Consider the following 12,531-nt stretch of genomic DNA (forward strand, 5'->3'; position numbering starts at 1 on the left):
ATGGCAGGACGCATTTAAACCAGACGCCGATGTGACCAGGCCAATGAGAGCGCAGCTGCTTTGTTTCCCTGACTGCATGGCTCTGTTTAGTGCGCACATGTGACCTCAGAAGGCGCTTACTGGCATTTAAACATCATCGACAGGGTGCTGAAGCGGACAGCTCCTCATACAGATAAACAAACCAAAACCTAAACACAATGGCTCGTTTGGCTCCCCGTTATGGACGCGTTGAAGCCTTTTTCTATCTTTAACTCTCAGTGAAGATCTCCATTTCCCCAGCCGCGCATCATCTTTGAAAATTAAAGGACTTTATTTTTAAGCCGCTGACGAGAACGGCGCCGTGTTCTCTCTACAAACGGCAGTTTAAAGCGGATGTTGTGACACCTGTAGCTGAACCTGGATCTCAATCTCCTGAAACGAGAGGTTGGATTGTTTCACATCCGTTCTGCATCCGCCGTGCAGGAGAGGTGCTCCGGCGCTGTCTGATCTCCAGTGGGGCAGCGCAAAGGTGTATAGCCTAAAGCCATTTACAGACGCATTAATATCTAAGCCGCTCTCTGTGCCTGCTTAGACAGGAAGGAGCATGGATAGAGAGGAATTTGCTCTGACTAGTGCGTTGAAGGGATTTGTAGAGCTGGGGGTGTGCTCCTGTTGAAACTAAGCTAAGGACAGTGGATGAAGCACAGTCACTAACAGCTCGCCATTTCTCTTTGAGCCTTCTTTGGTTTATTATTTCATATTTTTTGGCGAGTAGATAAATATATATATATATATATTTTTTTTTAATCAGCCATGGGGAAAGATGAGTGTAAAACAATGCTGGACGCTTTGAACAAAGTGACCGCTTGCTACAGGCATTTGGTCATCGCCCTGGGAAGCACCTCGGACTCGCAAAACCTACGGGAGGAGCTGAAGAGGACCCGCAAAAAGGCCCAGGAGCTGGCCGTGGCCAACAGGACTAAACTAACCTCTCTGCTCAAAGACAAGAGCATCAGCAAAGAGGACCGGGCTGAGTACGAGCGCCTATGGGTGCTGTTCTCGAGCAGCATGGAGCTCCTGGAGGTGGACATGAAAAGGTCCCTGGAGATAGGGCAGGATTTCCCCCTCAAGGTGCCGACGAGACACCTGATCCAGACGGGGATGACCGGCAGCACCACCACGGTGGCGGCCCGGGCCATGAGCGTGCAGAACATGAAGTACGAGGCGGACAGCAACATCGACACGGCGGACCTCCGGGACCTGCAGTGCGAGATCTCCCAGGTGAGCCAGATGATGGAGGAGATGGAGATGAAGGTGCAGGTGGCGCCGTGGGCCGTCGAGGCGAAGCAGGAAGCAGGCGCGGAGCTCAAGTCCAACATGAGTGTGGGGAATTCCTCCGTGGGTGTGATCTCCATCTGCGAAGAGGAGCCCAAAGAAGAGGAAAGAGGCGGCAGCAGGGATACTGGCTTCGCGTCGACCTGCGCTGTGGTTGTATTCTTAGTTATCGTTACCGTGGCTGTGGTTCTAGGATATTTGGTCATTAACATGTCCTGAACTGTCTATAACCAACAGCCCACCCTGATGGACACCCCGAGCGGCTGCCCACGGGCGCGTCACCGTGGTTACAAGAGCCAGCAGCTCCACAACAGAGAGAAAAGAGTTTTTTTTTTTTTTTTTTTTTTATTTAATTTTTTTGAGGGAGCTGACAAAATTGGGGACACGTGAAGTTATTATAGTATTCGGTGGAGTTCAGGAGTTGCACTAGATAGCCTATAATGTAGAACAATAGAATGGACGTCGAGCACAATTTGAGGTTAAGTAAGCTATATCTTTTAAAGGGCCAAAAGGGTCGTGTAGCCTATTTTTGGAAGAGGAGGAAAAAAAAAATCATGAAATTACGTGACAGTGTCTGGCCATCAGGATGATAGGCCAACCAACAACACGTAATCCAAGTGGATTAGTGGAAAAGATCAGACGTAAATGTAGCCTACTGTTAAGTATTCCCCTTGATGTTCTGCTGATTGATGTTTTAAATGTATGAATTCAATCCAGCAAAAGTCAGACGTGTTCAAACGAGCATGGCGCATCAGAGAAGTGGGGTCGAGTTTATGGGAACTAAAAGAGCCAGTGTCCCAGTTGGATGTGATCAAATCCGCACTGTTCCACGCGCACAGTTTTATTACACCATAATATCTATATATTGTAGTAATTGCATCAAATCACAACGTTCTCCATGAGAGCCTTGGGGACCTGAGAGACAATAATGCACCCATTCACTGTAAGCCTGTTCATGTTCCTTTTCAGGGTTTTCTTGCAAACAGTGTTGAATGTATACATTGCAACATGTGAAAGGAGAGTTTGTAGATACAGACTGCTGTGTCAGATAATGTACATACATAAGTATATTTATTCTAATAAAATTTTGAAACACACTTTTGAGAAACGTGCAGTTCGAAGAAATATAGCTCAAGCAAGACTAGAGCAGTTTTTGCATGCACGCATGAGTTGAATGTCATATAATATGGAACATTTGTTTTGAACATTTAGTTTTTAATGACTGCAAAGCTTGACACGCATACATAGATGTACAGATGTATTTTAAGCAGAGGATTAAGTATCTTAGACGTAACCACACTGGTTTTAAAATAGTGTTCTATTTAAAATGGAAAGGAGACTAAAACAGATTCTTTAACTCCCTAATGGTTTTAGTTATAAGAGTATTTGAAGGTCCAAGGTGAACTGAGAGTGGATGGCTGCCAGAGCCAAAGCCTTTATTTTCGACTGTTAGTGAAGGGGGGGCTCAGAAATAGTTTCAAGTCAGAAATCTTAATCACATGGTGTCTAAGAGCAAAAACTGGGTTGATAGCTGAGAAAAACCCAAGCCGAGAGATGTTAGTTACACAACATGAGTCTAACAGCATTTGCTATTTAGCTATGGTTTTATCTAATAAGAAACAAGAATAGGAAATGATATAATGCTCTTATATGGAATATCATGTTTCCCTTACTTTATTAGAATTGTAGAAAGGTTTAATTAAAAAGATCCAATCTCACTGGGCAGACACATTTTGTTTTCACTCCTTTTCTCTAAAATCTAAATATTTAAAATATTGAATTATAAATAAATTGTGGATGTTAAGTTCAACACTTCATTTCTTCCTCCAAACTGTATTAGTTATTTATCTGAAACAAATCTCTCTGTGGGTCTAAGCGGTTGCAAAAATAGTTTTAAGTAGATTTTTCACAAATGAAATTAAGGTGATTAATCCACAATTGAAAACAAAACAAAAACTATAACATCTCCAAGTTCATGGTAAATTATATAGTTTATGGCACATTATCGTAAGGAAATGCATCAGTGAGTGCATCACTGTTTACGAGGCAGGGGCTGAATTAAAAAGCGGAGGATATATTGTATCAGAATCTTTTCAGGTAAAAATGGAACAGTAAGATTAAAATATATAGGCAGTACGTCAAAAGGATGTGTTACTAACAACTACTCTTAAAGAGAAGGGTTAGTCCACAGTATCTAAGCATTCTGTGTCTCTCCTCTGTTACAAATTCACAAAGACCCTTTGACATCAGCTAGTTTGTCACTTACCAGTGGTGCTTTCAGGCAGAAAAACAGAGTCACCTCAGGATAAATAAATCAATGTCTATTCATCATCCATAGTACAGGTGATGGACAACTTCAGTAATTCGTACTTATTCACATGCTTCAATGTGAATTCTAATGAAAAGTCTGTTATAATTGCTCACAGTTCAACGGTTGCACAATGAACTCTGAAATGACTTTAATGATCTCCTCCCCCATTCCTGAGGGGGTTCTCTGATAATTGTACAAGGTAAATAGACCCCTGGCATTTAAAGACCATTCAGCCTTAGTTGCCGGCGTTGGAAGTATGTTAATAATCTCAAAGGATCAAATTTAATTAAAGCTACTCTCCCCTTCAGAGGCCTGACTCCTTGTGGGAGTAATGGAACAAAATAATTTTTTTCTTATATTAAAAAAAAACCTGGCAAGTGTAAAATATTCAAGTTGCAGATTAAGATAGCAATCATTTGGGACATTGAATGTTCATTCAGCAGACTACTTAAAAAGCCTTTTTCTGTTTTATCTCTTATTGCAGGCTGTCTCGTCTCTGCTTAGCCTCTCGAGGTTAGAAACCTGTGGAGAAACATTAATGGAATATAAAAAAGCTGAAATGCAACACAACTCAACTTCTTCAAAACACTGATACCACAGTGGGGAGAGCATTTTTGGCAGACTGTGATGCATGAAAATCAGTGGGTTGCTATATGCTCACAGCCAATTCACACAAGGCTTTCTGACATCTTGTTGCTCCTTGTTGTCATCTGACGGAGGCACTAAGCTCTGCTAACAGTGTGTCATGAACATCTTTGAAACTCACGACAGACTTAGATTGTCATCCGGAGTCCTAAAAATATAAAAGGTGATTAATTAAACATGGGGGATTCAAATAGTAGGGCAGAGAAAGCCTCCTCGTGTTTCAAGTAAAAGTCTACTTTTATGCAACTTTGAGACCGTTTTCATGCATGCTGAAATGACTTTGCAATCTTTGTTACGCAAGCTGCTTCTGAAAATAGCCACAACATCAGTTTTAGAGTACATGCTTCATTAGATATAAAATGGCTCTTTACAGGTGAATAAATCAACTTTCTTTACAGTCGTTTGGAGGCATTTTATTTAAACTTAAGCATGAGCCATTTATTTGCTTCACTCCGTCGCTTGGAAACAAACACATATATATGTACTGTATGCATATAAATATATTATGTATAGTATAAGCAGACTGGTTCACAGACCGAGAGGCGAGCTACACACTTGGCAGACAGACCCCTGTATCATCACCTCATCTGGATGAAGATGGTTGGTTTCCAAGGCTGTGGGTTGCCATAGAAACCCTCAACGGACTCTCCACCGCAAACAGCACAGAAGGTTGAGTAGTGTTATTTCAACTCGCCTCCTTTTTGCCACCACCATCCTACGCACACACAGCACTCTAGCAGGAGATGTTGTGTGAGGACAGAGGACAGAGCTGAACATGGGACCAAACCTCAGCATCCCCACCGCCACGCTGACAAATGAAATGTGCCAAAAAAAATAATTCCACAAAAGGTCAGCAAGATTGAGCCGTGCTGACCTGTTCTAGTGTGTCTCAACATTCTAGAAGAAAATGTTCCAATCAGGTACCGACAAGGAAGCTAAGCAATGTACTGCTGTTGACGAGGGCAGCAGCTAAACATATTTTAGACACCTAAAAAAAGGCCCACCAAAAAAAGAAATCAATATCGGTTTAAGTGTCGCTATATTTAGAACATTTTCCACCACTTTACCTTGCCGCCAGGCAGCCCTTTCCAACAGGGAACTGAAGCCGTTATATCCTTTGCCTTTGTCATAGACACCAGACTCATTTGACAAAAACAGTAATTTTAACTCGCAGAACACGAGAGTTGCTGGTCTATCGCTACCTCGATCGGTTAGTTTGTCTGTGTTATTGTGCGACTTTAGTGAATCCAAACTAACACTTTAAAGCACTAAAAGGTGGATACTTTTTGCTGCTGCCTGTGCTGCCCAAGTCATCATCGGTACATTGCTTACTTCTACAAACTGGGGACTTGCTTGATCTCCATCTGTAACACACTGACTATGGATAAGTATTGAACCATCCCCTTAAGTGTACTCTTGCTGGATAAAACAAGCAACAACATTATGATACACATTTCTTTTTGATGTAGAGCCTGAGACAAATCCAAAATCAATACATTTAAACACTATATATAGATCTTTTCATCTCTTCCTCTCTCACAGCCCACTGGCCTGTCACATGTAAAGTGCACTTTATGTTTCTGGGCCAAAAAGATGAGGACTTATGGCCATATTGTTACAGATACTTCATATAAATTGCCTTTTAGAGCAGGCATTGCGATAGTGGAAATTTTGTCAAGCACCCATTAGACTTATTATTCTGTTTTATTCAGCTCACTCACTATGTGCTCACATGTGCATCACACAACATCATCAGCACAAATCACCTAAAAGCAGTGTGAGACAGCATCAGTTAAAAGATCAAATTAATAATGAATACATTGATACGTTTAATAATAAATTAATTTATAAATGGCAACCACAGGGAACAATCCATTCGACAGATTATTTCCTATGAGTTATCAATTTGCCATGAGGGAGGTAAGACACCCAAAGGTGAAGCCCTGCAGTGTACCTGCCCCCCCAACACACACACACACACACACACACACACACACACGCACTTTCCTTTATAGTGTGGAGCACACTTAAGGCTGATTGTCGAAACGACGGCGTACCCCTGCACCCCTCTGCGTCGCTGCGAACCCCTCTCCGAGCCCCTCTCCGAGCCCTTCCCCGTAGCTCGACGTGCACCTCCAAAAATGTGTAACTTCGCGTTGAGGCGATGCAGACCGCAACGGCTGTGATTGGTCAACTCGTCCTGTGTGTTGATAGTCGGTGTTTCAAGCAGCCTACTGTGGGGAGTAGCAACATACTAGTTCACTGACATAAGCTTTGCAAATATACTCAGACATATCCGTTTGTAAAGTGTCTATATGCAAGTAACGTTTTGAAATTAGCACTTTGCCAGCAAGCAGTACTTTGTGGGCAGTTGTGCTAAAGTTTGCTTGCTAACATAACATAAACTGGCTGGCAGACACCTCGCAAATAACCTCAGACTTATCACCCCCTAGCGTTATGGCGGTGAAATGCACCGTGATGCAAAGCAACCCCGACGCAGAACTCCGAAAGGGTCACGACGCCGTAGGAGCGACGGCGTAGCTACAGCGTGGAGTTGACGCAGGAGCATAAAACAGCCTTAAAATGTAAAGACTAGGTTCGGCCAAGAAGTTCTTGAAAAAAGCTATTGACATAATTCTTAATATTTCACTAGGAGTAGGCTAGTGTTTTCCCTTGTAATTGTGGGCCCCCTGCCTGGCAACAGCTTTGACACAATACATAATATCATATGTAAATGTCCTATTTGTTGTAATCAGCACATTTCATAAGAAATGAGCTCCACTGATCGAACAAAACTCCGGAGGGACAGATCTCTGTACGGACTCCAGGAAGAATAGCTGTGGCTATGGCCCAAGCTAATGGAGATCCCAATAAATCAAACAAAATGTATTTAAAATCTCTCTAGGTCTGATGGCAACGACTGTGACATAACATGGACATGGAGTCATTAATACAGTCTGGTTAAGACCAGGAGTATTCCCCAAAGAAAAGAGGTATTGTTTGTCATTGACAAGGACACTGAATACATTTTGACACGTCACAGTAGGAAAAGCATGGGTAAAATTAATGATGGCGGAATTCCATTTAGCTGCTTCAGTTTCAGAGTCCTGGTATTGTACATGTGTCACAATGTCACAGCTTTAAGGCCTGGACACGCCAGGATACAAAACAGTAATATTTTGCGGAGGCGAAATGAATCCAGGAGAATGGTCCACACAGAGTTCAACCTTGGTGACGGGCAAATTTGCTCTGTTAAACAACAGCAAGCTGTCTTGAGACAGTGCTGACCTTTGAGGGGACGGAGACACAGCTTAAAGCTGTGTTGCACCATTCACTTTTACTTAACCTCCTCTATCGGAGTAAAAACTCTTCCACAAAAAAGGCAATGGTTAGAAGACAGTTATGAGATAGGAGCCTGTGGTACAAATACGTCTTCTGAATTAACTGTGTGAATTCAGAATAGAATTAGCGACCAAGCTAAACTAACCAGTTTTGGGGCTTGTCCAGCAGGTAGGGCAAGTCAAAGCTGACTTTTTGAGTCACGTGGGAACGTTTGCTCTACAACGGGGAGCAGATGTTTGTACTTGGGTGTGATGGTGATCTGTAGAGTTATAGTGGAGGGATCTACGATCACAATGCGGTGCAGTGCAGAGTCGTCCTGAGGATCCTCCAGCTGAGGGTCTGCGCTCGCACCCACCTCAGCCTCTCCTGAAGTGTCCAACGGGTAGCGTTTGTCACCTGGAAAGAGTGGAGAGCCCAAGAGAAAGAGAAAATAGCAGACAGAGATGGAAAACAAAAACAAATGGTTAAGCTATCATAAGCATTCACATTACTGTTTCATCACTAACATTATCCTCATAAGCAAGATGATGATAACAGTAGAACAGCTAAATAATAGCAATAGCAGCCGTTAGAGTCCAGCCACTACTGCTAAACTACCGATCCGTTATTTTTTTTTACTATGGCCAATTCTTAAAAAAAAAATTGATTGAGGATATTGTATATTTTACTTTTAACAAACAAAGACCAAAGCCAACAATACATCACTTTCTCAATACTTTCCAACTTCCTCACCTGGTAAGCTAATTCCTTCGTACTGCAAAATATATATATATATATATATATATATATATATATATATATATATATATATATATATATATATATATATATATATATATAATCTTTACTGTAGTATTGGGCACTTTAATTTTTAGCAAACATTACTTGAACAGGAGTACATTTGTTGGAGACTATTATCAGCAACAGATTTGGAGTGATAGTCAGTACTTACGGCTTCAGGATGTACGTATGTGGGTATGACCCAAAATAAACTACAGTGCCCATGTTTATTAAATGATGTGTCAACATTGTGGCACACTGGTGTGTATTTCATAGTTTTTGGACAACAACAGAGTCTAATGGCACAGAGGAATAATATCACTTTCACATTCATTCATCGTATTATAAAGCTGAACTAAAGATATAATTTACTTAATGAAACATTCATTTGGCATGCTTCAATGTTGGTTTGGATGTAACTTAGACGCAATAGCCAATCGGCACCTGGCAGCAGTGATATGTAGTGTTCATCTTTTAGGGAAACAACAGGCAGCCACTGTTCGCAGCCCTCAGTGGCACGCTGGCTGGAGAAGTTGTGGATGTCATATAGCAAAGGGAGGCGGCACATGCGGCTGAGCTCATAGAACTGTGGAGGGGCGATCCACAACTCCCGTGCCTGGTAGCTCTGGAGGACCTCTGAGGGTGTGGACCACTGAAAAACACACACACACACACACACACACACAGAGAGAGAGAGATAGTGTTTAACAACTGTACAAGTGTGTTTTCCCTCTCCACTAAATACTGTAGTATCCCTTCACTTGATCAGCTGTTGCTATGGAGAAGACACCAACCAGCGCCACTGTTAAGTTATGTACACAGTCTTGTACCTGCTTTCATAGTCAATGAAAAGTGCCTGGCACAATTTCCTAAGTGAGAGTGTCCAAAGTGACATTTTCACATTACTTGTTTTGACCAACTGTCCCAAAGATATTCAGTAAAGCCCGACCGATACTGGATCTTTGAAGCCGATACTGACAACAATATTTGGGAGTTTGCTGATAAAGATAATAAGATATATTGACTGACAGTAATTTAAAAAAACACATAACATAAACAAGTCATTTTGACGCCTTCAATTTTCTTTTTTATTGTAATAGATACTGAACCATATGTGTAACAGACAGTTGAAAAAAAGTCTACTTTTAAGTGCTCTATGGTGGACAAACTATGGGCATTTTTGCTGGAAGAAAATGACTGAATGTTTGGTTGATCATCAGAATGGATGCGATTAATTTTCTGTTGCTTGATTTATCAATTCATTGTTATAGCTGTAATGTAGGGCTGCAGCTATCGATTATTTTAGTAATCGAGTATTCTACCAATTATTCCATCGATTAATCGGATAAGAAATACTTTTGTTTTATTGAAGAGCAATAATAAACAACAGTTTGGTTAAATTTTCAGAAAAAGCAACATTGTTGTTGCCTACATTGCTTACAATATCATCTCTCAAAAAACTAAACATATGAAGTGCATTTAAGTGCCATATTATATTGTAAAATAAAAGAAAACATTTTCTGAAATGACATCATCCTCACACTAAGGCATAGTCAACTTAACTTTCGGAACTACAAGTTCCATCCTGAGAATGACCTATATATAGGCCTATATGTAAATATATGTATATGTAAATATTAATTATACTCTATATAAATTAAAATAGATTGAGTTCTGTTACACTTATGCTAGTAGATCAGCTGTTTCTCCGTGAAGAGAGAAAGTGAGAGAAAATGGTGCGCAACAATCTGCTGTTTCTTTGACGGGATAGTCAACAAGTCGGCTCTTTAGATCAAATTGTGGTCACTGCTACGTATTTTCTTGTCTTTGTTTTTGTTTTTGGTAGTTGGTGTGTTTGGTGTAGTTTCATCATCCATACAACTCCGTGATTTACTTTAGTCGGGTCCTCTTCGTGGAATGGATGAGAAATGTTTTCTGTTGAGATGCTGAAGCATTGACGTCGTGCTATTACTGTGGTAAGCTAGTTCGGTTTTTCAGTAGACACACTGTACAGAGTTCTCGTTTTAACTACGTTTGAACTGATTCCAAACTTTGGACACTTTCTGTCGTTTTCTCCAGCCTGTCTCTTCTCCTAGCCCCTCACTATTTACGCTCTGGCATGTGCCGCCATGTATGCGACAATAATAATGATCCGTGTGGAAACACCGTCCGTCAGCAATACAACGTTGGTAACATTGATTTAACGAAGCTTCGAGGCAAATAATTTTGCATCGAGAATTTTTTGTAATCGAATTATTCGAGGAATCGTTTCAGCCCTACTCTAATGACGTCATTTTATTTATTTACTTCCCTGTAAAGCACTTTGGTCATGTGTTCTATACATTTACTTGATGTATGCATCACCTGAAAGCGCACTATTTCCTTTTCATCATGAAGTGTGTGTGGGATCTCCTGCAGGCAGCAGATGAAGAAAGCTGTGTCAAACCTCGTCACACCGTATCGGCCTGTGGGAGTCAGCCAGTTGCCCCACTCATGTAAAGCCCAGATGTTGGGCAACACCTCCAACTCTCTGCACATCCTGATGAAGTTGGAGGGGTTCTGGTTCACCAGAGCCCTCCACTTGGCGAGTTCACTACCGCACAGTTCGCTTACATTGTTGTGTGGTACTTGATCAGTGGCACACCTGTCCTCTATGCTTTTTAACAAACGTTTCTCTTCCACTTTAGGCACAACCAGGAGCACACCGGACTCCTCAAACGTCTCCCTCAAGGCGCAGATCCGGAAGGCGACCTCTCCCGCGATGGGAGAGCCCAGTTTCAGTCGGTCTGTGGCGAACATTGGAGGTCTAGTCTCCAATGGCTGGGTGACACTTCTCAAACCAAAATTAGTTAAGTTCCTGAAAGATTTAAAAATGTCCAGCCATTCACTCGAAAAGTCCGAAGAGTCCACCATGCCGCCGGGAAACACATACGCATTAGGCATGAATCCACTTTTACTGCTTCGCTTAAGCAGTAAAACGTCGTAATCAAAGCAGGACTTGTGCGGCAGGTGTGACCGTCCGTAGCTGCTGCCCAGCGGTGTCCTTGCCGATAAACAGTCTGCACCGAGCCTGTGGCCTGCGGCTAAAATAAGAGTGGCCGCCTCCTTCCAGTGCTTCAAATTGGTATTCATCCTAAAACTACCTGTGTTTTCTTAATTTTCGCTAAACGCTCTCGGAACATGGATGTGTTTTGGTAACTCAACCTGCTGCCTCGCGATATTTCTTTGAAGTGACGTGATTCGGGGAGGACCCGAGCTGCTATCGCCACCTGCAGGCTGGATGACCTACAGAGATGCAAACATACAGGTGCCCCCCAGAAGGCAATAACATCTCAAATTAATATCTGTCATTCTCGTTGTATTTTATGGAACTGATGGATTTGATTATGTTTCCTCAATATATTAAAATAAATTATATTTTGCACATGCTGGATAAATCTGAAAGCCCAAAAATCCCAATAGCTATTGAGTTAACAGAGAAGAGACTGGCAATAAAACTTCTGAACTTATGATGTACATTTTTTTTCTTTTTTTTTTGCAAAGTACCTGTACAACATAGGTACTTGCCCACACAAACAAACAACTGTGCTACATTATAACATGGCTCAAGTTTGATAAACCTAGACCTGATTAAAATATGTGTTCCATTTTCTAATTTGGTTCATTAACAAACAAAAAACACATTCCATTTAAACAGAGTATGTGTTTTTTGTATCAAAGTATCACTTAGTTCCTCTCCAAACTGCTTTGATGGTCTACAAGACAATCTTTACACCGGTGTGAATCTAACATGGTGAAAAAAGCTCTCCTATCAATTTGGTAAAGTTGTTTAATTTACCAAGGCTACAACAATACAAAGTGTATAGCCCATATTTTGAATAAAATATGTAATATGGACATTGTGCTTTTTTATTGTTTTTGGCGTTGATGTTTTACTGTCTTCAAAATTCAACATTATTTAGATAATTAGGATTGCACAGCATTCCAACCTTTTCTGTAACTGAAATGTGTAACATTTGAACTCTTTCTGCTTTCTGGCAGTTCAAACTTAAGTGAGTCAAAAATGGCAAATTGTCTCAGTGTTAAAATGATCTCACTGTCTATACACAGTATACAGTCTCAGCTACCTGCAAAACTGT

The 12,531-nt window shown here is 41.3% G+C and overlaps 2 protein-coding genes across 3 annotated transcripts; one reads left to right on the top strand and one right to left on the bottom strand.

Moving 5' to 3' along the window:
- Positions 1–486: 486 nt before the first annotated feature.
- On the top strand, positions 487–2,328 carry LOC144522653 (regulator of G-protein signaling 9-binding protein). The gene has a single exon (XM_078257899.1). It carries the CDS (start codon positions 793–795, stop codon positions 1,531–1,533), a length of 741 nt encoding a protein of 246 aa, XP_078114025.1. The 5' UTR covers positions 487–792; the 3' UTR covers positions 1,534–2,328.
- Positions 2,329–4,667: 2,339 nt separating this feature from the next.
- On the bottom strand, positions 4,668–11,622 carry nudt19 (nudix (nucleoside diphosphate linked moiety X)-type motif 19). Of its 2 annotated transcripts, none has more exons than XM_078251782.1 (3): positions 10,757–11,622; positions 8,837–9,044; positions 4,668–8,008 (listed from the first exon to the last, which is right to left on the bottom strand). In XM_078251782.1, the coding sequence occupies exons 1-3, from the start codon at positions 11,522–11,524 to the stop codon at positions 7,791–7,793; spliced, it is 1,194 nt and encodes a 397-aa protein (XP_078107908.1). In that variant the 5' UTR covers positions 11,525–11,622; the 3' UTR covers positions 4,668–7,790. The 2 variants fall into 2 exon arrangements, with proteins under 2 accessions (XP_078107908.1, XP_078107901.1); XM_078251775.1 differs by having other exon boundaries at positions 8,765–9,044.
- Positions 11,623–12,531: the final 909 nt, after the last annotated feature.

The sequence above is a fragment of the Sander vitreus genome, chromosome 1 (genome assembly GCF_031162955.1).
Source record: "Sander vitreus isolate 19-12246 chromosome 1, sanVit1, whole genome shotgun sequence".
NCBI classification, from domain to species: domain Eukaryota; kingdom Metazoa; phylum Chordata; class Actinopteri; order Perciformes; family Percidae; genus Sander; species Sander vitreus.

What these genes read in the sequence shown, in the direction of transcription:
- LOC144522653 (XM_078257899.1), top strand. Translation starts at nt 793, where the DNA reads ATGGGGAAAGATGAGTGTAAAACAATGCTGGACGCTTTGAACAAAGTG.
- nudt19 (XM_078251775.1), bottom strand. Translation starts at nt 11,524, where the DNA reads ATGAATACCAATTTGAAGCACTGGAAGGAGGCGGCCACTCTTATTTTA. An exon ending in AGGAAATAGTGCGCTTTCAG is followed by an intron (nt 9,045 to 10,756) that starts GTGATGCATACA and finishes TGTGTTTTTCAG; the next exon opens with TGGTCCACACCCTCAGAGGT. An exon ending in CCAAATGAATGTTTCATTAA is followed by an intron (nt 8,009 to 8,764) that starts GTAAATTATATC and finishes CACTCTTTCCAG; the next exon opens with GTGACAAACGCTACCCGTTG.